Source organism: Hyla sarda, chromosome 3, assembly GCF_029499605.1.
Source record: "Hyla sarda isolate aHylSar1 chromosome 3, aHylSar1.hap1, whole genome shotgun sequence".
Lineage (NCBI taxonomy): Eukaryota > Metazoa > Chordata > Amphibia > Anura > Hylidae > Hyla > Hyla sarda.
In genome coordinates, this window is record NC_079191.1 from 269,495,915 (window position 1) to 269,522,590 (window position 26,676).

The 26,676-nt window shown below is 40.4% G+C and overlaps 1 protein-coding gene across 1 annotated transcript in view; it reads left to right on the forward strand.

Moving 5' to 3' along the window:
* The window catches only part of LOC130362335 (uncharacterized), a 50,244-nt gene that overhangs the window by 1,870 nt on the left and 21,698 nt on the right, over positions 1 to 26,676 (forward strand). Inside the window, exons 2-10 of the mRNA XM_056566640.1 lie at positions 8,995 to 9,114; positions 10,656 to 10,775; positions 13,588 to 13,707; positions 13,779 to 13,901; positions 14,606 to 14,688; positions 21,849 to 21,974; positions 22,766 to 22,811; positions 23,038 to 23,171; positions 24,680 to 24,808. Of these exons, the coding sequence (XP_056422615.1) occupies positions 8,995 to 9,114; positions 10,656 to 10,775; positions 13,588 to 13,707; positions 13,779 to 13,901; positions 14,606 to 14,688; positions 21,849 to 21,974; positions 22,766 to 22,811; positions 23,038 to 23,171; positions 24,680 to 24,808 (1,001 nt within the window). The remainder of the gene's footprint in view (positions 1 to 8,994; positions 9,115 to 10,655; positions 10,776 to 13,587; positions 13,708 to 13,778; positions 13,902 to 14,605; positions 14,689 to 21,848; positions 21,975 to 22,765; positions 22,812 to 23,037; positions 23,172 to 24,679; positions 24,809 to 26,676) is intronic.

Genomic DNA, 26,676 nt, shown 5'->3' on the forward strand with positions numbered 1-26,676 from the left:
TGTATGCACCAAGTCATTGAAATGATGAGGTCATGCTGATGTTCTGCAAGCTCAGGCTGTTTTGTAGGAAGGAGAATCTAGAAAACTGATTAACCCTTTACTGAACATTACTACAGGTTTTGTCTTCTCTATCGATGGGGGATTGAGACATTTTTTTTATATCCCATATTAAACCTTAGATTTGGGATATTTGTTGATGTCGGTGTATTGAAGTGTCGTAATAAAACTCCAGCTTGCATAAGCACTGTAGCCATAAAAAATATTTGGTGTGCCTATGTTTACATCTGTATAGTAGCCTACATTCAGGTATATGTCAGCATACAAGCAGAATGGTATGCTGACATATACTGTGATGTGCCCAATTTATTTATAGCTTATTTTTGCATACTGGCATATACCCACAAACATAGGCTTCTTTAGGGTATGTTCAGATGAGTGGACTCGCAGCGTATTTTACTCTGCAGATCCACCACTGAAGGACCCCCCACAGGGTGGCTTTAGATGTGCCTGCTCGGAGTGGCAATACGCCGCTACGAGCAGACACACTGCTGCGATGTGCCAGTTGCCGCACATGCGCGGTGTCCTTGCACACATCGCGGCCACTCCCTGAGCTAGGCAAAGAGCAGCCATGATGTGCGAGTATACTGCGCATGTGCACGGCGACTTGCTCATCGCAGTGTGTCTGCTCGTAGCGGTGGATTGCCACTCCGAGCAGGCATCTGTAAAGGCAGCATACAGAGGTCCTTCAGCGGCGGATCAGCAGTGTAATATGCGCTGGAGATCCGCTCATGTGAACGCTCCCATAAGGACTCAGCCCATTTGGGCCTTAAGGACTCAGACAATTTTATTTTTACGTTTTCGTTTTTTTTCCTCCTCGTGTCCTAAAAATCATAACTCTTTAATATTTTCATCCACAGCCTAGGATGAGGGCTTGTTATTTGCGCGACCAGTTGTCCTTTGTAATGACATCACTCATTATATCATAAAATGTATGGCACAACCAAAAAAATACTATGCGTGGAAATTGATAAGAAAACCGCAATTTTGAAAATAGTTTTCATGCTATACACTTTACGTTAAAATAGACCTGTTTTCTTTATTCTGTGGGTCAATAGGATTAAAATTATACCCACGATTACATCTATTTTTGTACCGCTTAAAAAAAAACGCAAACGTTTTAACCAAATTGGTGCGTTTAAAATCCCTCTATTTTGCTGACCTATAACTTTTTCATTTTTCCTTATAAGCAGCAGTATGAGGGCTCATTTTTTGCGCCGTGATCTGTGCTTTTTTTATACCACATTTACATATATAAAACTTTTAATACATTTTTATCATTTTTTTTGGGGAATAAAATGTTCTAAAAAAAAAAAGCAGCAATTTTGAACAATTTTTTTTTTTTATTTATTTTTTTTTTACTTTCACGCCGTTCAACGTACAGAATAATTAACATTGTAGTTTAATAGTTAGGATATTTACGCATGCGGCAATACCAAATATGTTTATAACATTTTTTTTTTTTTACACTTTTTAGGGGTTAAATGTGGGAAAAGGAACCATTTTCATTTTAACCTCTTAAGGACCCAGGACGTATGGGTATGTCCTGGGTCCCGGTCCTGCGATATAACGCGGGGTCACATCATATCGCGGCGGGCCCGGCGTCATAGCGAAGCCGGGACCCGCCTCTAATAGCGCGTGGCACCGCGATCAGTGTCGTGCGCTATTAACCCTTTAGCCGCGCGGCTAAAAACAAAAGTTAAAGTGCCCGGCTAGCTCAGGGAGCTGTTCGGGATCGCCGCGGTATAATCTGTAGCTGTAGCACAGGAGGAGGTCTTCTTACCTTCTCCTGCACTGTCCGATCGCCGAATGAATGCTTCAAGCCTGAGATCCAGGCTTGAGCATTCAATCGCCGAAAACACCTATTGATCCATTCCTATGGAGATGGATCAATCAGTGTAAAAGATCAGTTAATGCAATGTTATAGCCCCCTATAGGAGCTATAATATTGCATAAGAAAAGTGTAAAAAAAAAAAAAAAATCATTAACCCTTTCAATTATCTTTTCCCCCAATAAAAGTTTGAATCACCCGGCATTTCCAAGAATAAAAAAACCACATTGTAAATAAAAATAAACATATGTGGTATCGCCGCGTGCAAAAATGTCCAAATTATAAAAATATACCGCTTTTTAAACCGCACGTTCAATGGCGTATGCGCAAAAAAATTGTGATAAATAAATGAATAAAAAGTGATCAAAAAGTCTGATCAGAACATAAATGGTACCACTAAAAACTTTAGGTCACGGCGCAAAAAATGAGCCCTCATAGCACCCTGAACACAGAAAAATAAAAAAGTTATAGGGGTCAGAAGATGACCATTTTAAACGTATAAATTTTCCTGCATGTATTCATGATTTTTTTCTGAAGTGATACAAAATCAAACCTATATAAGTAGGGGATCATTTTAACCGTATGGACCTACAGAATAAAGATAAGGTGTCATTTTTGCCCAAAAATTTACTGCGTAAAAACGGAAGCCCCCAAAACTTACAAAATAGTGTTTTTTCATCAATTTTGTCGCACATTGATTTTTTTTTTCCCGTTTCACCGTAGATTTTTGGGTAAAATGACTAATGTCATTACAAAGTAGAATTAGTGACACAAAAAAATAAGCCATCATATAGAATTTTAGGTGAAAATTTTAGAGCTAGGATTTTTTAAAGTTAAGGAGGAAAAATTGAAAATGAAAAAACGGAAAAAGCCTGGGTCCTTAAAGGGTTAATTGGGGGAAGGGATTTCTCACTTTTTTTGTTTTATTTTTTACTTTATAACTTATATTTGTACACTGTAATAGTCCCCATAAGGGACTATTTATAACAATCATTCAATTGCTAATACTGTTTAGTGCAGTGCTATAAATAGGACATAGCACTGTTCAGTGTTATCAGCTATCTTCTGCTCGATCTCAGACCAGAGCAGGAGACACCAGAAGATGGATGGAGGCAGGTAAGGGGACCTCCTTTTGCCATTACAGATGACCGGATCACCGCGGCAGTGGTCCGGGCAATGCGATCATGCATTTTTCTGACTGCACTATCGCAGATGCCGTGATCTGTATGATCATAGCATCTGAGGGGTTAATGGCAGACATCCGCACGATCAGGGATGTTGGCTATTACCGGCGGGTCCCTGGCTGTTATCGGCAGCCGGGAACCGCAGCGCATGACCCGAGTACCGTCATGTACAGGACCTAAATGTACATCCTGGTGCGTTAAGTACCACTGCATCAGGACGTACGTTTATGTCATGCGTCGTTAAGGGGTTAAAGATGTGACAGTTCCTGACGTGGAACTGCAAAACATGCAGACAGGCACTTTTGTTTAGCTGTTAGGTCAGTCACCTCTGTTTAGGTGCATGTTTCACCTCTCTTTATGTATACCTCCCAAGTGTTCTTGTTTTAGAGAGACAGTACCTACTTTTGATCCAAGTACTGTAAGGCTTAAGATTTTTCCATAGAAGTCATTTACAAAAGCTGCTGAGTTGCCCATAGCAACCAATCAGATCGCTTCTTTTATTTTTGAAAAGGCCTCTGAAACATGAAAAGAGGCGATCTGATTGGTTGCTATGGGCAACTCAGCAACTTTTCCTCTGGACAGGTTTTGTTTAATCTCCCCCTATAACTTTAAACCCAGTTGATTTCAAAATATTCTTTCCCTCCAGAGTACCCCTTTAAACATACCTTTTTTGTAACATAGAAAATATATTTGGATTAATAAACCTTCTGCATTGCGCCAAGAAATCGTGAACTGTAAATGTCCCTCTTTGGCCATCAATCAAAAAATTTGGGAGGCATGCTTAAATGTGCAAACTTTTTTGTTTATGATTTTGGATTTATTAATGAATACTCCACTTTTCATCCTTGTTGTTTTTTTTACCCATCCCCTGGTAGTGAGATGGGCAATGTACCATAACTCTTGTGTCAGTGCCTCTTTGACTTAGGAAGCAATGAGATTGTCCAGGATAATATATTTATATTTTTAATGCAGATGGTTTGTCTAAGAAAAAAAATCTTCATACTAATGCATTAGTTTTGTAATTTATACTCCTTTTATTTAAAACTGTGCTCTTTAGCCGCCACAACCTTCTCTTCTCTGCCTGTACTTGCCCGGGATGGTGTGTGCGCCCATGTAGTCTTGTCAATGAGCCATTTCTTGTCCATAACACATGGACAAGCATGATGCTGCTGCAGGACTTGTTGGTGTCCCAGTAGGCATGGATTTTTAGGGTAAAACACAGAGCATTTGCAGCAAGTTGTCAGCATGAAATGTCAGAGCAAAAAAATTTACCACAAATGTATTGGCAGGTAAGATTTAAAACTCTTCCACATGCTGCAGAATCCATAATGCAACTTGATTTTCCCTATTGACTTAAAGGGGTTCTCCCTTGCTTATACTGTTTTTTGTTATTATGTTTGTGTGTTATGTGTGTATAAGTATGTGTTTTTTTTATATGTGTGTTGTGATTATGTATATATGTATTTTCTTACCTTTTGTGAAGATCCGGAAGCTGGCCCCTTTTTCTTCTAGTGGCTTGCTGTGCACCTCGGCCTCCGCCATGTTGTGTTCTGTAAGTGGGATGTCGGGGGGGGGGGGGGGGTGTTCTTGCTTCTGTCCTTCCTATCTTCTGAAGTCCGAGCCGAATCTTTTCTTCCTGTTTCTGGCTCAGCGACGAATCTGCGGCCTCTTCCGGCGCATGCGCAGGTACTTTTTTTTTTTTCAACCAATAAAGTTTTTTTTTGTCTAATTGACAAACTGTCTGCGCTTGCGCGAAGCTACGCTATTAGCGTAGACCTAACGTACACTACACTGTTAGCGTAGCACTTGCGTACTGGCGCATGCGCAGACAGTTTGTCAATTAGACAAAAAAACTTTATTGGTAAAAAAAAAAACCTACCTGCGCATGCGCTGGAAGAGGCCGCAGATTCGCCGCTGAGCCACGGAAGAAACAGGAAGAAAATATTTGCCTTGGATGTCAGAAGATAGGAAGGACAGAAGCAAGAACACACCCCCGACATCCCACTTGCCGAACACAACATGGCGGAGGCCGAGGTGCACAGCAAGCACTGGAAGAAAAAAGGGGCCAGCTTCCGGATCTTCACAAAAGGTAAGAAAATACATATATACATAATCACAACACACATAAAAAAAACATACTTATACACACATAACACACAAACATAACAAAAAACTGTATAAACAAGGGAGAACCTCTTTAAGTAAATTATCTTGTGTTGACGATTTTTGCAGATTTTTCATAGCAATATCCGCAAAGTCTTAACTTATAAAAAGCAGCATATTATTCCATTATTCTACATTAAATCAATGCCTAAATCTGCACAAAATGGTAGAGATTTGCTGTGAAAATGCACATTTTCCACTTAAGAAAATCCACTGCTTTGTTACAAAGCGTGTCACTATGGCCAAGTGTGGAAGAAATCCTGCAGATTTATCTGTGTTCTGCTAGTACTGCCTGCCTATGGAAGACTATAGAAGCAGATCTGTCACGGCAGCCACAGAGGCCTTCAGAAGACCTCAGGCTGCCATGAAAATGGATTGTCTTCCTGCTATCTCGTTGTGGGGAGCCAATTCAATCACCATACCACCAATGATGGGTGGCCATACTGTTAAGATCCCACTGTCAAAACAGATCACATCTAGCTTGCTATTATCGGTGGCCTTTAGCTGCTTAGAAGCTGCTCTAGTCACATACACTTTTTTTTTTAACTTTGTCAATAAAAAATAAAAAAAAATCCATAAGAACAATAGCTCCACAATGTAGCGTAACAAGAACAAAATAAAAGGTGTACATAAGTCATATTAAGTGCATAGTTACAACAATTCCCATCATATTTGAGCAGCAAATAAATGAGAAAAAAAATTTCTAATACTACGTAAAGATAGACCTTTAAAGCTATGTGCTCACGTGGAGGCTGGAACAAGAAATACTTTTCAACGTTCCCTGAAAACGTATACTCGTCCTGGGTCACCAGCTGCAATTCATGTTCCAATCTGCTGACGCTGTTAGGACAACAAGACTTATGGCACCTGTCAGATATCTGTCTGTGCTTACATAATAAAGAAAACTTGATATTATTCTTGGGTGTCCAGTGTCAAAGAGGTCTTTTTGAGCCCTTAAAGGGGAACTCTAGTGGAAGCAAGTGGCAAACAAATGTTTTCAATCAACTGGTGCCAGAAAGTTAAACAGATTTGTTAATGACTTCTATTAAAAAATCTTAAAGGGTACCTCTCATCAAATAAACACTTGATATATTTTAGATGAATGAATGTTGAATAACTTTCCAATAGCATGTTAATGAAAAATATGCTTCTTTCTATTGTATTTTTCCCGATCAGTCCTGTCAGCAAGCATTTCTTACTCATGCTGGAGTCCTAAACACTCAGATCTGCCAGCCTGCTTTGTTCACAGCCAAACAGGCTGTGAACAAAGCAGGCTGGCAGCTCTGAGTGTTTCCTTTGTGAACAAAGCAGACTGGCAGCTCGTAGTGTTTAGGACTCCAGCATGAGTCTGAAATGCTTGAGTCTGACTAAGGCTAGTTTCTACTTGGTTTTTTTGTGGCCCAAAAAAACGCACCAAAAAAAGCCAGAAAAAATGCCACAGCATTTTCCTTTTGGCGTTTTTATTTTTTTTCTTGCATTTTTTGCATTTGAGTGGAAATAAAATGTTTGGCCCTTTTGGTGTTTTTTTCTGGTACCCAAAATTTGTTGGGTACCAATAAAAAAGAAAAAAGGATGCAGTAGTGATGGAAAAAAAATAGTATTTGGCGAAATTAAAATTTTTTATAATGACATTTTTATTAGCTTTTAATAGTGTGTGTTTCACTTTTTTCTCTTTTTTTTTTTTACTCTTTATTTTGTAGGTAGTACTACTACTCCCAGCATGGAACACACTGTTCCATAATGGGAGTAGTAGTACCTGTACTAATAGACATATCGCCCCAGGTGTCAGTCGTGACACCCGATGCAATCGCCCATAATATAGCAGAGATGCGGAGCGGCTCTATACAGCACTCCCATCTCTTCTCTGTACTCGTCCAGTGATGTGAATAGAACATCACTCATTCATATTTTACGCCCAGAGTTGGGATTGGCCGGATGGTTGTAGCCAATCACCGCTCTGAGGGAAATAAGAATGAGTAATTTTCGATTGATATCACTGGCCGGAGTACAGAGTAGAGATGCGCGCGCTATATAGAGCCGCTCCACATCTCTGCAATAGATAGGACGATCGCATCGGGTGTTAGGAGTGATCTGTTCTTAACTGCAGGTACTACTACTCCCAGCATGGAGCACACTCTGCTCCATGAAGGGAGATGTAGTACCTGCAATAATAGACAGATTGCAGCGAGTGTAACTTGTTGTGAGTGACACCTGTTGCGATCTGTCTAGTAATGCAGGTACTACAGCTCTCAGCATTGAGCAGAGTGTGCTCCATGTTTGTAGTAGTACAACCTGCAGTTAAGGAAAGAACACAGGCGATGTCACTCCTGACACCCGCTGGGATTGTCCTGTATAATGTATCGATGCGGCCGGCTGCTCTTCTATGGTGCCCTGCGTTGACGTGTATATATACACCTATTCCATCTGGCCAATCACAGATCTTTGCGGGAAATATGAATAGGTGTATATATATACGGCAGTGCAGGGGACCATAGAAGAGCGGCCGGCCGCATCTATAAATCATACAGAATGATCGCAATGGACCCGGGTGATCTGTCAATTAGTACAGGTACTACTGTGCCCATCATGGAACAATGTGTTCCGTGCTGGGAGTAGTGGTACTACCTAAAAAAAAAAAAAAGTAAAAAATAAAGAAAAAAGTGAAAAACACACACTACCGTATATACTTGAGTATAAGCAGAGTTTTTCAGCACGATTTTTCGTGCTGAAAATGCCCCCCTCGGGTTATACTCGAGTGAACTCTCCGCCTGTCAATCCCTTCTCAGTGGTCTTCAACCTGCGGACCTCCAGAAGTTGCAAAACTACAACTCCCAGCATGCCCGGACAGCCATGGCTTATAGTCGAGTCAATAACTTTTCCTGGGTTTTCGGGGTGAAATTAGGGGCCTCGGCTTATACTCGAGTATATACGGTACATTTTTTATCATTGTCTGCTACAGTGCCCTGTCCGCACACATAAATTGATCCCTGTTTTAAAAATTTTGTTATAAAAAACATAAATTTCGTTAGATACAATTTTTTTCCTTCACTACTGTATCTTTATTTTTTAATGGTACCCTACGAAATGTTATTAAAAAAGGTATCTACATCACTTTTTTGGATCGCTAAAGTCCAAAAAAGAATAAAAACTGCCTGCAAAAACGCCAAAGTTAAAACCCACATGTCATTTTTCTTGACATTTTTTCACTCCCATAGACTTCTATGGGAGAAAAACACCACAATTTCCAAAGAAAAAAAACGCCATTGGCTCAACATGCTGCAACTTTACAAAACCGCCAAGGAGCTAAAAAAAGAATGAAAGAATGCCAAAAGGATTAAAAAAATGCCAAACTGAAAAATGCCAAGTGGAAAAAGAATTGTGCGATTTCTCATTGATTTACAGCTAACATCTGACCGCAGCGTTTTATGGCCCAAAAAACGCCATAGACCAGAATTGGCGTGCCCCCCCCCCCCCCCCCCTCCAAAAAAAGGAGAAACTTAACCTTAAAGGGACATTTACCAACTCCCCCTTGGAAACTACCTAAAAGATCACATAACAGCATAGACATGTCAGAAGATATGATCGGTGGGGCCCGGGTGAAAAGGCCCCCATCGATCGATAGAGGGAAGGGACACAATTGATCTGTGGCATCCTTTCGGTTACATTTTCTTACAGTCAAGGCCAGCTCTGATGGAAGCTTCCTGGGATTTTAAAGCATAAGACAAATATATCTTACATTTTGCTCATTTTACATTTAAGGACTTAATGAATCACCGGTGGGAAAAGAAACCCTGGACGCTCTGATGATCTTAGCGTTTTCAGAAAATGCTGACCTCCAGCATTCTGCTGCGCTGTACTACTTGCATATGAGCCAGCACAGTGAGTATCTCAGTACTGTTTATGTTAAAGATTATGTTATGATCAATATATATCATATACACACACACACACACACAAATCAGTAAATATATGATATGATAATATATTTTTGGAGAAATCCAATAAGATAAAAATAAGTTAACAAATCCTGGGAATTTTTATCGTTATTTACTCTGTCTCTAATAACCAAATTCTGCTGTATTTTAAAGCTGATTTATCAGGTTTATATATGGGTAGTATTGTGTGGGGAGGGGTCTGTTCTTTTTGACAAAAGGACACACCTAATATTGTGCCATATGAGCATTTAAATGGGCACTGTCACCAAACTTTTTTTTTTGTTGATATGTTGCAGTACTTACGTACTACAACATATCTCTAATATAAACCTATTACATTTTTTTTTTATTAAAATAGTTTATTTAAATGTTGAAAACCGGCCACTAGGGGTCTCCCTCCTAGCGGCCGGCTGCAGGCTGGCGTGACGTCTCGCCTGAATTCAGACCGATGCCGACCGGGCATTGGTCCTAATTCTTTCAGCCTGCACTCGCTCCCTGCCTGCCGGGAGTGAGCGCTGAGTGCGCATTGGCTCCCTTGCTTCACACGCCGGCCCCGCCTCCCGGCATATACGCGCCGATGCTGCTGCTCTGCACTAGAGGTACGGCTGGGGGGGGGAGCGGTGTTCGGGGTAGCCCCTCGGCAGGCTCTGCACTAGAGGTATGGCTGGGGGGGGGCGGGGTTCGGGGTAGCGCCGCGGCAAGCTCTGCACTAGAGGCATGGCTGGGGGGGAGCGGGTTTCGGGGTAGCGCCGCGGCAGGCTCTGCACTAGAGGTATGGCTGGGGGGGGGGGGGGGGGAAGCGGGGTTCGGGGTGCTAACAAAGTTATTGTTTTCACCACAGGGTGCCTCCAGCTGTTTCACCACTACAACTCCCAGCATGCCCTGACAGCCAGTAGATGTCAGGGCAAGCTGGGAGTTGTAGTGGTGAAACATCTGGAGGCACCCTGTATAGTGAACTAAGGGCGGAACTGTCGGCCCCAGCAGGCATCAGTGACGTAGTGCCTGCTGGGGAAGTCTACCTGGTAGTGAGCACACTACCAGGCAGACAAAAAGCCATTTTAATATAGTTAAAATAACATTTAAAGGCGGGGAGGGGGGTTAGGGATAGATGGGCAATAGGCAGGGACAGAAAAAAAAACGGATGGCGGGAGCTACTCTTTAATGAATACTCCGCACACCTATTTAGGAGTCCATTGGATTCATGTGGAAAGAACCCTACCCAGCGGCCAGCTGTGCATCATCATAGACAACACTCCTCATCAGTCATTGCCTTTACCCAGGATCAGTAAAGGATTTCTAATGCCCCAATAGTTAGTTTGAGCTGCTTGGAAAGGAACCTGCAATATTACAAAGGAATATCAGTCAATGAGAAATATTTAGGACACTTGTTAAACGTGTTGACTATGATGTCACTTTTGGAAATTGTAGATTGATAAACTGGTATTTTTATGAGCTTTATTTATTTTTAAATAATTTTATCCATAGTGAATACACAGCTACCACCAGAGTTCCTAGAGCCGTACCAGCCATTGCTACAGTCCAGTGACTTAGAGGTTCAGCAGATGTCGTCTTTATCTCTTGTAAACTTTCTGCTTGAAGGAAATTGTAAGTCTTGCCCTATGAACCCACAGTTATGTGCTCTCTTATCTGAAGCATTTATGTCCTATATACAGTGTAAGCCACGAATGCCAGATATCAGAGCTGTAGTGTTCTCGCATATACACATTTTGTATTGGGTCACACGTGCCGTATTTTGCTGTGTATTTGCTGCAGTGTATTTTCCAACCCATTGAAGGCAATGGCTGCAGAATCAAAATCAGCTGCAGAAAATGTGCATCAAAATATGGCGCGTGTGAACCTGCCCTTGATCATTTTTTTTTCCTCCTTCCCCTATCATTTACATGTATGTTTGGCTGAGTGTAGCTGTGTTGTCAATGGGAAGAGAGAAATAAGCGGTTACCAGACCCTTCTAGTCGTGGATTATTCAAGAACCTAAATCCCACCCTATCTGCTGTCAAAGGTGAGTTGGGACATCACTATCTGATTAGTCTTGTCCCAGCTTTCCTCTGATAGCAGATATCCGCCAGTTCTGCAGATGTTTAAAGGGAAACTTTGGGCAAAAATATTCTATTTGGTCCATTAACAAGGTGAGGCTAAACAGTTGCCCTGCTGCCCATCTGAGTGTGCGGCTCCGTTCCTCTGCTATTCACTTGACTCCGGTCCTGGCAGGCTGCCTTGTGACCAGCCGCTTTATACGTTTTTTCTTGGTACATTTGAGTGTCTCATAGACTTGCATATAGAAAGTGACTTCCGCTTCACACACAAACCCCTGTGTGAAACAGCTGGTCACAAGGCAGCCTACCGGGACCAGATTTGGGTAAATAGCAGAGGAACGTGAGTCAATCCGGAGAGCAGGGTAACTGTTTAGCCTCAACCTTTTAATGCCCCTGATAGATTAATATTTTTGGCCGGAGTTTCTCTTTAATGTCTATGGACATCATAGAGTGGGCCATAGATACCTCAAAGTGACAGTCTTAAGCTGCCCATAGACATGAAATGTTTCTCTGTAAACCGTTGGCAGATCCAGCTAAATTTGGTAAGATTTTCTGATGTCTGTAGTGATCATATGCATATAACAGCAGATGTTACTAAAATAATTTGTATTTACAAAGATCTGCAGATACAACATTTTGTGTAATGGCATTCTTAACAGCCTAAAGATCCTGGTTAGAGATGAGCGAACTTAAAGTAAATTCGATTCGTCATGAACTTCTCGGCTCGGCAGTTGATGACTTATCCTGCATAAATGAGTTCAGCTTTCAGGTGCTCCGGTGGACTGGAAAAGGTGGATACAGTCCTAGGAGACTCTTTCCTAGGAATGTATCCACCTTTTCCAGCCCACCGGAGCACCTGAAGGCTGAACTAATTTACGCAGGAAAAGTCATCAACTGCCGAGCCGAGAAGTTCGTGACGAATCGAATTTACTGTAAGTTCGCTCATCTCTATTCGTGACGAATCGAATTTACTGTAGGTTCGCTCATCTCTAATCCTGGTATTCAGGGAAGCCTCGGAAAAGGATAAAAAAAAAAAGACCTCGAAGGATGTGAAGGAAAAATGTGTGTAACTCAGTGACGAAATGTGGCCTTTTATCTTGTGTACCCAGTGGGTCAGATACTACAGGGAAGCATATTTCCAGTGTGCTAGCATACAGGACATGACCGCATTAACTTCCTCATGGGGAAGTTATATAAGTGAAGGAACTGGTCAACAGTAAACTGAGAGCCCTACACCTAGTGCAGTGCACATCCTTCCAGAAACTTGTCAAATCTATATACAGTATATATATATATATATATATATATATATCAACGTGTGTGTGTGTGTGTGTGTGTATGTTCCAGCATCACATCCAAACGGCTAAAGATATTAACATGAAACTTGGCACACATATTATTTATGTCAACAACAAACATAGGATAGGTAATTTAACCCTTACTCACCCGCATTTGCCAGGGTTGGGGTTTTTGTTTAAAGTCCCATACAAGTCTATGGGAAATATGTTACTGCATAACTTCCAAACGGCTGGAGATATTTCGATAATACTTGATCACTTGTTACTTATATGTCCACTTAAAATATAGGATAGTTACTTTAACCATTAACTTCCCCTATTTGTGAGGGTTGGGTTTTTTCTTTAAAGTCCCATGCAAATCAATGGAAAATGTATGTTCTCACATAACTTCCGTACGGCTGGAGATATTTCAATAATACCTGGTACACATATTACTTATATGTCAAATAAAAATATATGATAGTTAAATTAACCCTTACCTACACCCTTTTGATATAAAACATGTGTTTTTGTTTCAAGTCCCATGCAAGTATATGGGACTTCCAGTACCTTACTCCACAAGCTCCTCTCTGCATCTCCTGGTGAATGTGTCAATCAGGCTTGCAAGCAACACCCCATCTCACAAAAACATGCCGACATTTTAAGCCCCACCCCTTTTATTACCTACCCTTTTTGTGCATCAGTCTGGCTTGCAAATCACGCCCAGTCCCACACAGCCATGTCCCCTTCTATTTTCAGCTTACAATATCTTTATCACAAATCAGTCCCACCTGACGACAGGATATGAGGATGTGACATGAGGTCGGGATAGGGGGGTCGGGATATGAAGTCCTCCCCAACAAGGATTAGGAAGGAAAAAACGGGCAATGCCGGGTACTCAGCTAGTATAAAATAAAATGCCCTCTCCTGGAACAATTTCAAATTTAAATATAGGTGTTGTATCCACACAAATTGAAAATACTTTAACAATGTGATGGATTTAATTCAGTATTTTCACTAAACAATAACATATAGTGTATTTGGTTCTAAATAATGTAGTGTATAACCCATAGTCTCTATTTACAGTGAATAAGGAGCTTGTTGTCCAGGTGGGGTTGCTTGAGCCAATTCTGGAGTTGTTGGACTCTGGTGATTCGGCAGTGCAGTGTAACTCCTGTGCATGCATCATGACTTTGGCTATATCAGGTATGGATTAAAATGATTGCCTTGTTATTATTTGTCTTTTATTTTAGTTAATTACTATCCTTTCTTTCCAGAATCCAATCGTGAGGCCATTGGTATTGCAGGAGGAATCCTGCCTCTACTTACATTGGCAAAGTCCTATGATCCTAGGGTTCAACAAAACGCTGTTGGAGCGATTCTGAACTTGACTCGATCAGGTTATTGTACAATAATTTAATTACATTTACATTTCACATGTGTTTGACATCACATTGCAATAAAGTATACTAGTCAGGGTAATCAGCTCCCATTATCCACTTATTCTCCTTGTTAACTTACAATATTCCTTCTGCTGTAAGCCAAGGGAAAGATGCTTAAGAATAATGAAAAAAAAATCTAAAGAAATATGGAGGTAAAATAAGGTTAAATCAATAAGGTATTGAAGAGGACCTGTGGCCGACCCCACGTTACTCCCTATCACTGTCTAACCCCACCCAAAACCTAATATTCACTACCTGATTTACTGAATTGTCAGACAAATTATAAACCCTTATATCTCAGGAACTGGAGGGCAAATCAAGAAGCCATAAAAAGGTGTGTAATGGGGCAAAAATCTAAATTTTTGGGAGTTGGCTTTAGGTCCTCTTAACGTAGTTTTCTTATGAAGACAACCCCTTATTGAATGAAAACTGCCCTTTTGACCAGCTGTTATTTTTGGGAGAGGGTCCATGAATCCTGGGTACTATCGGCTAGTATATTTGGGAGAAGTCAGTAAAAAGACAATTTTTCCTGAATGACTGTACAATAATACATGGTTGAGCCAGGACAGACAGAGTGGAAGTCACTTTTACAGAGCATTTCTCCTTTCTGGTTATAGAGGGGAATCTAAACAAATGGGTCAAATGTTTTTGTGTGTTTACAGAGAGGATCAAAAGCATTCTGTGTGGAGAGGGAGCTCTGCCAGTTCTCACTACTCTTCTACAGTCACCAGACTCAGAAATCCAGGTATAAGTCAGTAATACACTCTTGTGGCTTATATGTATGTAATTCATAGGACTAAGGGGCAATTTTTTTACATCTTGTTTTTTTTCTTGTTTTTTACTGGACATTTTCATGTAAATATGTTGCAGGGAATTGCTTATCAACCAAACTATCTTGCTGGAAAAATTGTAGTTACTTCTGCCTGATGGGTATCTAGGCCACTAGGAGGTTGTTGCTGTTATTTCTTAGGTTTTGTCCAAATTGGTGATATAACTAATTTAATGTGAATGTATCGCTTAGATTTTATTAAAATTAATTTGTGACTAGTGTTTTTTTTTTTTTTTGTATATTTGGCATTGACAAATTTTGCTCTTTCGTTTTTTTCCTCCTTACCTTTTAAAAATCATAACCCTTCAAATTTTGCACCTAAAAATCCATATAATGGCTTTAAAAACATAAATACGTTTAAAATTGTCATATTCTGACCCCTATAACCTTTTTTATCTTTCCACATATGGGACATTATGAGGACTCGTTTTTTGCACCGTGATCTGAAGTTTTTAGCGGTAGCATTTTTTTTTTTACCTGATTAAAGCTGCTAGAAAGCAGCAAAAGGTATGCTTAAACTGTAATTTTAACAACTTTGTCATCCTAGGGCTAGTTTATGGGGGTTAAAATCGGTGACAGTTGCGCTTTAAGGAAAGATCGCCCCGCGTGTCATTTCTGACACCCGCTGCGATCCTCGTGTATAATGTATAGATGTATCTCCATCCATTTTATGGATCGCTTAAGTCCAAAAAAGAATAAAAACCGCCTGCAAAAACACCAAAGTTCAAATCCACATTCTCCTAATTTTTCTTGGCTTTTTTCATTCCCATAGACTTCTATGGGAGGAAAATGGCAAGATTTTACCGAAAGAACGCCAAAGTCTCAACAAGAGTTCATTTAAAAAAAAACTGCCAAGGAGCCCAAAATAGCAGAAAAACGCCAAAAGGATAAAAAAAAAGCCTAACTGAAAAATGCCAAGTGGATCTGGCATTTTGCAGTACCCTATTGACTTGCAGCTAACATCTGCCCACAGCGTTTTTTCACAAAAAAAAAACTCCATGCAGCAGAATAGGCATTTTTATTGGTGTTTTTGCGGGGGGGGGGGGGGAAATAAACCTAGCCGTAAGAGAGAAGTAAAACAATGTGTTTAAGTTTTCAGATTTGTATGTATATTCTAATAAATAACGTTCATGTACTTTTATATTCAGTAGACTCCAAAAAAATGATACAACCCTCCTCAACTGTGGAACAGATGTCATAGAGATATCAATTTCAATAAATAAATTGTCTAACATCTGATCAAGCAAAAAGTCTGTCCAAATGCTTAAACAAAGATGATGTACAGTATTTCAAGATTAAAAACTACTAAAGTGTTTATTCAACCGCGAAGAAAGGTCATGTAGGTAGAAGATCCGAAGATTATATCAATAAACTGCACCTGTAGCCTCCTAATGTTTTGCCCAGGCATAGATTATACATGATCCAAAGCTACTCAAGATAAGCTGTGTATAAATATATATAAAGAACAGCACCTGCGGTTAGCCCTCTATATGTGTGCTTATACCTGTGAATGCTGTTAAAGCTACACATTGATCAATAGGTGGCTATTTGCTTGGCAAGTAAAATCCTTCATCAAACACAGGGTGAATAGACTTTATCCTGCTATATAGCAACGAGTGTTAACGCCAAACATTTCTTGGTTTGCAGCGTCCGCATGCGCATTATATTAAGTGAATGTTAGTCTTGCAAGTAACAAAAATATAAACTTTATAACATATATTCCGAAATGTAAGGTGTTGTAAATAAAATAAAAAAATGTTAAACTGTCAAAGGGGTACACCAGTGGGAAAAAAAAATTCTATTCAGCTGGTGGCAGAGAGTTAAACAGATTTGTAAATTACTTCTGTATAAAAATCTTAATCCTTCCAGCACTTATCAGCTGCTGTATACTACAGAGGAAATTGTGAAGTTTTTTTTCAGTCTGACCACAGTGCTCTCTGCAGCCACCTCTGTCCATGTCAGGAACTTTCCAGAGCAGGATAGGTTTGCTATGGGGATTTGCTCCTACTCTGGACCATTCCTGACACGGACAGAGGGGTCAGCAGAGAACCCCGTGGTCAGGCAAAAATAACTTCACAACTTCCTCTGGAGCATACAGCAGCTGATAAATGCTGGAAGGATTAAGATTTTTATATAGAAGTAATTTACAGATTTGTTTAACTTTGTTGGCACCAGTTGCTTAAGAAAAAAAAAAGTGTTTTCCACTGGAGTACCCCTTTAAATGCTCTGCTTCTCCTTGTAAGATTGATATCTATTTGTCACTGCAGCATTGACATTCCAAACCATAAAATTAATCAGGTGAGAATGGCACTTATAGTTGTTTTACCATATATTTTCAAATGAACGACTTTAATGGACAGTTGTGCTGCCATGGTGTATATACATTGGCAATCTGTCAAAATGTGGATTTGCATAATCCGTTGTAATAGCATGAATAGCATAATAGCATAAAAATACTGCAGATAAATTCTTATTTTCTCTGCTGAAATCATGCTAAACAACCAATACCAGACAGGCCCCCCTCAATTGGACCTTTTGTGTCCGTTGTGCAATAGGACCCTTCAACTCTACAGTTTTTCTGCAGTGATCAGACGTTGTGAGCTCCGACAAAGTTTTGAACTTACTGATAAATACTTGCTGTGGAAGGTACTTTTGTGGTGAAGCCGTGAAATAGTTTAATCTGTTACTATAATTAGTCTCTGTTCACACCTGTCTGGCTCGGTGAACCCAGCCCGCAACTGGTGCTACAACTGATAACAAAAGTGCATCAGCTGGCGTCCACAGCGCCAGAGGCAACCAGTGCCGAATAAATTCTTACCTGTATACACTGTAATGTATATGACACCTGGTCATTTACCTAAGAGGATTGGGTTGTCACCTGGTATCGCTAAATCGGGTCCTGATTCTAGCCCATTGGTCAGTAGAAAAAGCTGTGTATAATAATAATAATAATAATAATAAATTCTTTACTTTATATAGCGCACACATTCTACAGTGCTCTACACTCAAATTGGACCCTGTCCCCATTGGGGCTGACAATCGCAACCTAGCAGTATGTTTTGTTCAGCTTTACTGCCTTACCTGTCCTTGTACCTACTTTGCAGGAAAGGAAATGGTACTGTTGTTGTTGTAGAGAACACCTTTTCTAACAATCTTTCCATCTCATTAAACATTAGGTGGCTGTATTGTTTCAGAACAGAATGTTTAGGTGGAGAAGAGTGTGAAAAAAAATTAATTTCTTCACACTTTAATGTGCAGACAGCATATTTTGTCTATGAAGCACTTGCATGGTTGCTCTTTGTACTTTGCATGCTGTGAAAGAATGAAGGTGTGACCACAACAATAAGGGAGCTGTCAGAGCTATAAAGAATGCAATTTAAGTTTTTATTTGTCAGGGTTCAAAGAATCTTTTAGGTGCACCTCACCTGTAGTTATCAGTGTCCAACTCCTTTTCATCTGTGTGTTTTAAAATGAGTGGAAATAGAGCATCCTGTTGCCAATAGGATTATTTGAACATTCACTGAAGCTGTTGTTGGTGTAGTCATAGTCACAATTGGCTCCTGTGCCAGATGAGCCCTAGAATCCATCCCTAACCCAACACAGAATACGTTTTTTGTATAAGTGAACACATTTTTTATACTATTATAGATTAAAGTTAAAAAATAAATAAAAAAAGGATATCAAGAAGTTGACTGGAGCCAGATCAGGAATATGTTCGGCGATGGACGGAATATCTTCGATATACCTGCACTGACTCCAGGCACCTTGATAAACAGAAGACCATATGTGGCATGTGTGTTCGGAACTTTCAGGATAGCTGCTTAGATGTCTCATGACTCTAAGAGCTGGCTGTTTGTTGCTGGCCATGTTCTTTTTATATGAAGATGGATTATACTTAGTGGAGCTGTGTGTATATCCAGAATAACAGAGTGCCAAGTTTGAGGACTGCTGGATGAGGCTAAAACCCAGAAGGTATGTTGTTGATGGCGGAGGATGGATTGGAGTAGAAAAGGAAAACATAGATGTGTTGGAGAATACTAAAATGGATATGCATGAAGAGAAGAGGCAAATCAGACTATGCCATACAGATTGAGGTTTTTTTTTTCTGTAGAGGGGGAACAATGTAAAAAATATATATATATCTAGAAAAAAAAGCAGGTGGGGGAGGGGGGGGGGTGCCTTCCTGTAAATAACAGTTGACATAGATGTGTTGGCCAAGGTGTGTTGATCATACATAGAATATCTTACTAAACAAGTGGGATATATAATATATTTATAGCACCCACCCACTTAGAGCATGTACTTTCTGACAGGCCAACTGCTGAATGCCCAAGAGGAAGTCATGTACCCCTTACAGTCAATGTGCTCGATACTACCACCTCTGTCAGTGTCAGGAAATATCCAGAGCATGAGAGGTTTGCAATGGGAATTTGCTCATGCTCTGGACAGTTGCTGACACAACAGCAGAGAGCATCTTGGCCGACTGGAAAGGCTACAGGACTTCCACCAAAGCATACAGCAGCCAATAAATACTGGTCGGATTGAGTTCTAAAATAGAAGTAAAGCAATCACCGTAGTTGAGATGAAAAATAGTTTAGTGGTTTATGAACATGTATCACAGAATCCCTAAAACATAACATTTATTATAGTACTAGACAGAGTTCCAGCAGTCGGCACCGCTACCCCTTTAATTTCCAACGATACAATGAATCCTTATGAATAGAGTAAGCACAGGTGTCTTATCAATGTAGCGCAGTAGCCCGTAGCAGGTAACCACACAAACGCAACCAGGGTTCCAAAGCCCAATAGCAATCAGTCCATCAGTATCCAACATGAAAAAATGATGGGCGTCACTCACTGGAATAGCAGTGTCACGGTAGTGTTTAATGAAGATGCAGCATAACAGTGCACATACGGACGACATCTTAAGGGGTGCAGCTAGTCAGCATTGAGGCGGCTCAATTGATATCTGGCTCAATGCTGACTAGCTGCGTCCCTTAAGACATAGTCTGTGTGTGCACCGTTATGCTGCATCTTCAATAAAGACTACTGTGACACTGCTATTCCAGTGAGTGACTCCCATAATTTCTTTCATGTTGGATAACATTTATTATATTCCCATTAAAATCTTCCAAAATTTAAAAGGACCATCTATGTGCTATTCCCAAGCTGTGCAGATAATGACCAGTTCCCATGTAACCCAGGTCAACCTATCACCCAGGATATCAAGCAGAGTAAAATAAAGATATAAATGAACTAATAGGAAGGGAGTGCGGTTTAGGGAGGCGGGAAGGAAGAGAAAGGACTGGGGAAGGGCCTATAGATCGGACAGCCCCTACCCATAATGCCCTAAGATACAATCCTTTGTATCCCTGATCCTAGATGGAGTGAAGAACAGCCCAATATCCAAACCTACCTCTACTCCTTCCTAACACAGTCCTAAAGTTAAACATGAAGTATGAAAAAGACTTCTCTGCCTAAAATGGAATCCTATCTACCTCATTTGGATAGGAGAAGGTAAAATACCAAGTCTATTGCCATGTAATAGAGCTGTTTGCTCCACTTCAGCAAGAAAGGCTCATAGTATGGCCTATCATCATAGATTAGAACCCACATTTATGTGTTGGCAAATGTCCCCATGTTCCAACAATGACCATTAATACAGTCAAAGATATTCAGTCAAAAATATTGTTGCTCACCAAATTGCTCCTGAACCGTTGGGAAAGGTTTTTTTTTGGAAGATATTTAGATAACAACAAGTGCTAGGACCATCTACCAAAGAGGATTCAGTGATCAGGAATGGCAGCAAACAGGTTTCGGTGTGCAAAGTGAGGCTAAGGCTCCAAGCACTGATCAGCCAAGAATAGGTCACCAGTCAGGATTTGGCCCAGAAGCTGATATCCAACATGCCAGGGAGAATTCAAAAGGTCTTGAAGAAGAAGGGGGAAAAAAAAAAAAAGGGTCAACACTGTAGATATCTAATCTTTACATGAACTTGATGTATTTGTCAAAGTAAAGAAAAAAATTGTGAAATACCTATAAGTGTGCTAGAGTATATCATAGAAATATCTGACTGACACAAATTTAGATTTTATAAAGTCTACTGCTTCAGGGATTTTAGTCTCCAAACCTATGGCCACAACTGTAATTGTGACTTTTGACTGCGTGTCTTAATGAAGGAACCGTATGTCTGATTAAATACTGGTCTTACTGCATGTTTACAGATTTTTGGCACCGGATTGTTTTAAAACAAAAGTCTGCATAGTAAATCGACTATTGTTTTATATAAAGAGCATATGTAGATTGAAGGTGTGACATGCTTGTTTCTCCAGGTTTTCTGTGTGTTGTCCACTGTAAGTAGTGCTTCTATCTACTGTGGGTGTCTGACATCAGATGATCCTAAATAGCTCTTAAGACAAGACAAACCATACAATGTAACTTCTTGACTGTCAATAATACTAATTCGGTCACGATTTCCTTTGTAGTTAGTTTTGTAGTGCTAATACTAGTATTGTATTTAAAGTTAAAGGGGTACTCCGGCCCTAAAACCTCTTATCCCCCTATCCCTCATAGACTAGCATTGAGGGGGCGGAGTCATGATGTCACGATACTCCGGCCCCGTAGTCGTGAGGCTTCAGACTCTGAGCTTCCAGCACTGGTGTGCAGCTCACAGAGGTGGGTGCTGCATGAGAGATTGCGGGGGTCGGAGGGGATAAGATGTCTTAGGGCCGGAGTACCCCTTTAATGAAATATATAGAAAAGAGAGTTAATGTGTACAGTAACAGTATGTAGTATACGGAAACTAAGACTGTAGGGCAGTATATTGTATATGTTTCTTATGCAAGGGAGGCTGCAGGGGAAACATAACCCTAGTTTGAAGGCTTACTATACATTGGTTGGATTACTTGTAAATGAATAAGTAGCATGAAGAGATGGAAACTTTCACAATATATTGTGTGATTGTAAATTGTATTTTGCTGAAAATGTTTACTGGAAGGCTATTTGTCTAGCTCCATATACACCTTAACATGTTTGTTTTTGATGTTACATGCATGTTATTCACTTGTTTATTGCAGTACTACAGCTGTGCTTCTTTGGGTAACATCGCTGCTAATCCAGAGCACCATAATGCCATGCTCGCCGTTGGGGACAAAATATTGCTACAGATGCTGGTCTCTCTGATGTCTTCCTCTGTTCAAAAGGTAAAGTCATTCAGAAAATGCTGCCCAATGTATTACTGGATATGGCATACATGCAGGGCTCAAGTCCTACAGGAACGAGTGGGAACGGAGTTCCTGCACTTTTTGCACAACAGGAACACCGTTCCCTTAGTGGGAGCAGCCCATGAGTGGACAGCTTGAGTTCCCTCACTTTTTTTTCCCAGGACTTGACCCCTGCATACACGTAGCTTCTTATAACTTAAACATGGGTCATTTGAATAAACTAGCAGTTTTGCATTGCGGTAAGTTGCAGATCACAGGTTGAGGAGACATAGGTCGTCTTGTTCAAGCTGAAGTAAAAAAGTAATATAAAGAACCTTCCAGTACATCAAATGTATTCAGGTCTAGATATTATCCAGATCTAGATGCCACGTTCCAGATAGTGTCAGGCCAGATGTATAGTTTGCTTACAACACCATTCCTTTTCCATAAATTTAGAGTGGACCGAAAAGGCGAAAGAATCGAAAGTGCAAGTGTATGGCGAAGTCGGGAAAAATAGCTATCGGCCGAACACCAGTTCGTCCGACAGCTATTGGTGGTGTAAGGCCTTCAATAGATTTCAGGATCTCGGTGGGTATTATTTTTTACATTGTATAGATTTGCATATTTTGTGATGTCGTCACATACAGTAGAGTGGTACGACCAGTTATAACTTGAGCATGAGCTCAACTCTTTAACATACACCTGGCAGTAAAAATAAATCTCCTGGGTGTAAACCTGTTTGTCTGTGTTACTGTCTTCCTACTCACATTGAACTCTTTTATTTTTAACAGGTCTCAAGTCAGGCGTGTCTTTGTTTGAATAACCTAGCTTCAAGTGGTAAGAGATTTTATGGGTCGTTTATAAGGCAATAATGGGCATGGAGTAACTTTATTCTTCCCATTGGAAGCTCTTTTGCTAATTATTTTTTAGTTTTTTTTTTATGGTTAATACATACATCTGGACTATTAATGTTTTATGTTGTCTAGTAGATCTTATTTAAAATACCTTCTATCTATAATGCTTAGTATGACCATTCATTCTGTCATTTTGTGAAACTTTAAAGGGGAAGTTCGGGCTCGCCTTTTCACCATGGACATCATGCCTTTAGTCCTCACCCTGCTGAATTCTAGCAATAAAGATGTCCGTCAAGCTTCCATTACTCTTCTGTGCACTATGTCCCATCCTCCAGGAAATATGGTAACTCTATATACTGTGGTGTTTTTTAAATCTGTACTGCTTGTAAGTTTTCCTTGACCACAAAAATGTATTTCTTACATTTTAAATGTAAAGGGCTCAAGGCTTTCCATGAGTACAGTCCCCATATAGTAATAAATGAAGTCCATATTAATGTCCTCTAAAAGCATTGGGAATACATCTATAATATGGCATGTAATGGAGTACAGCATTTTATTCCTCCATTCATGGATTCATATGGGATTGGTCGAAAAAAAAACCTGTGTCTCTGCCGCATAGAAATCTATAACCTTTGTATTACAGGTTCTTACAACACAGAGCTTAAAAGTAGCCACACTTGTGAGACCTTACAATAATTCTGAGGTCTTTTTTACTTTTTAAAGGGAAACTGACAGCTGGTTCATCCACACTAAATGCAATACACAGGAATATTGTGTGGGGGAACCAGTTCAAAATGAGAAATAACCTCCTCCAATATGTGCTGCTGTTCAGGACACAAGTATTGGGGTCCGTTGCTAATGCTGTCCTTTTTGTAATGGAGACGGGAGCTGGCTCGCAGAGCTTCCCTGCCTTCACCCCTTCTGCTCTGATATGCCCACCGAAGTGCGCTCACATGGATGAAGGGTACTCCATAAATATTTATGAGGCCGGCATATGGGAGCAGTGGAGACAGAGGTAGGGAAGCTCTGTATGCCAGCTTCCCTCTCCTTTGCACAAAAGACAGCATTAGCATATTAGCAATGGACCCTAATACTACTTGTATCTCCTGAACTGCGGCACTGCTCGAAGTAAGTTATATCTAATTTTAATCTGGTTCATCCACATTATAACTCTGTGTATTTTGGTTTTAATGCAGGTTGACCAGCTGTCAGTTTCCCTTATAAATTTGCAGTTTTACCTAAAGAAACCCATCACCCATTGACTTGAATTTGAGATGTGGTACCGCTCAAAAAGAGAAGGGAAATGACACTTTTCTCCTCATGGTCGATCTCTGAAGCCACAGTTGAAATGAATAGAAGCTTCATGAATAGACCACGCAGCAGCTCTACAAGAACCATGACACAACACTGCAGGCAAACAAAGGTTTTTGCCCATAGCCTCATAGACTTCATCTTTTAGAAAATGGAAATTTTTGACATGTAATTCCAGGCTACACTCAGACTTTTTTGTAACGCTACAAGATTGATCTCCACTATGGATCTGCAGTCCAAAGGAATAGCTTGACTGTAATACCATCTTGTGGACCGCAGCTGTCACTCAATAGTAACAAAAAGTTGCATTGTAGCCCTAGCCTTCATGTGTTGTACATGTCAGCAAGCGTCAGGCTAACAAGATAGTAGGCAGTTTTCCTGGGCGGAGTGCTAGTTTTGTATATGAAGACTGTTTCTGCTATTATCTTAAAATTTCTGCATACGTATGATCTCTATCTTAACCTTAGACTATGGTTCTTTACATGCTATCTTCAGACGCTATAGGGACACATCAATCCTCTGTTTATCTGTTCTGTTCAGGATGCATTGCTATGTGAAGAAATGCTTCAACATTTAGCCATGCTGATGCAGAGGGAGAGAGCAAATCCTGTGGTGGTTATTCATGCATCCTGCACTATCCAGAATCTAAGCCAGCCAGAGAATATAGAGGTATGTTGTTCTCTAAGTTAACACTACTGAGCTCTGCTATCCAATTTGTCCCCCACATCCAATGCATTCGAAAAGTTTTTAAACCCATTTACTTTTTTTCAAATTTTATGTTGTGCCTTTGTGCTAAAAGACAAACTAATTCCTCCTCTTCATTCTGTGTTCAATACCCTATAATAATAAATTGAAAACCACATTTTTGAAATGTTATCATATTTATTAAAAATGAATAACTTGAAGGGGATGTCCAGTAAAAGAAGACTTATCCCCTATCCACATGATTGGGGATAAATGTCTGATCTGAGGGTCAAGTCCCCAACACTATTGGACTCTATAATGTTGAACTCTATATAATGTTCAAACTTTCCTTACAAGCCTTGCATAGCTTTATCCTGATGAAAAAGGCAGTGCCATTAGGTGATAGCATTGCCATTAAGGGGAGTAATTGGCCTGCAAAAGTTATTAGGAAGGGGATAGAGTACAAGGTAATATCAACATATATGCCAAGACTTAAAGTGTAACTCCCATCATGCTCCGGGGGCCAGATATATATCTAAATCCCCCAGTCACTTCGTAGCTTGAGACTACAGAGATCAGAATATGGATTATCCGTAATTCCGATAGAATTGCATGGGACTCCAGACAAAGCCATATCCTGACTGCTGTAGTCTCGGACAAGTCTCTGGCTACAGAGTTGCTTGGAGATTTAAACAGAGATCCTGCTGCCTGAGCGGGATCTGAATTAAGCTTTCAGTTTTCCAAGCCAAGCTTCATATTGCCTCCACTGGCTTGCCACCTTCTCATAGTTCATCCCGGTGCCTTCTTTTCCCCAGGTAAAGCAGCAATTACACATAATGCTCTACATGATGTTACTGAAAATGTGATTAATCGGACCATTTTGTTGCTCATTGTAAGCATGTTCTGTGGCTTCACAACAAACTGATATAAACTGTTCTGGAGCCTTTCTATCACAGTAGGCAGTCATTTATTGTGCTATTTTTGCTGCAATTGCTCTTCTGTAGGATTAGATCAGATGGGCTAGACTTCACTCTATACATACATTAATGAGCCTTGGTCGTCCAAGTTGCCATTTCATTGATTTTTGTTAGATCACTTCTTGTGGCTACTTGCCGCTGCTTACCTAAAACTCTCCACAAGGCCTGCTGTTTTGGACATGCCGTGACCCAGTCATTCTAGTCATCACAATTTTGTCATAGCCCCTCAGATCCTTACTTTTGCCCATATTTCCTGCTTCCAACATATCAACTTCAAGAACTGACTGTTCACTTGCCTGAGGGTTTTTAATTGCAAATATTTCTAGCTTTGTATTCAATAATTGCAATTAACCCCTTAAGGACGCAGGGCGTAAATGTACGTCCTGGTGCGGTGGTACTTAACACACCAGGACGTACATTTACGTCCTGTACATAACAGCGGGCATTGGAGCGATGCCCGTGTCATGCGCGGCCGATCCCGGCTGCTGATTGCCGCTGGCGTCCGCCATTAACCCCTCAGATGCCGGGATCAATACAGATCCCGGCATCTGCGGCAGTACGCGATTTCAATGAATGATCTGATCGCCCGCAGCGCTGCTGCGGGGATCCGATCATTCAGAACGCCGCACGGAGGTCCCCTCACCTGCCTCTGTACGGCTCCCGGCGTCTTCTTCTCTGGTCTGAGATCGAGCAGACCAGAGCAGAAGATCGCCGATAACACTGATCTGTTCTATGTCCTATACATAGAACAGATCAGTATTAGCAATCATGGGACTATTCAAGTGTAAAAAAAAAAAAATGTTAAATTAAAAGTTTAAAAAAAAGTTACAAATCCCCTCCCCCAATAAAAAAAAAGTAAAACGTCAGTTATTTCCT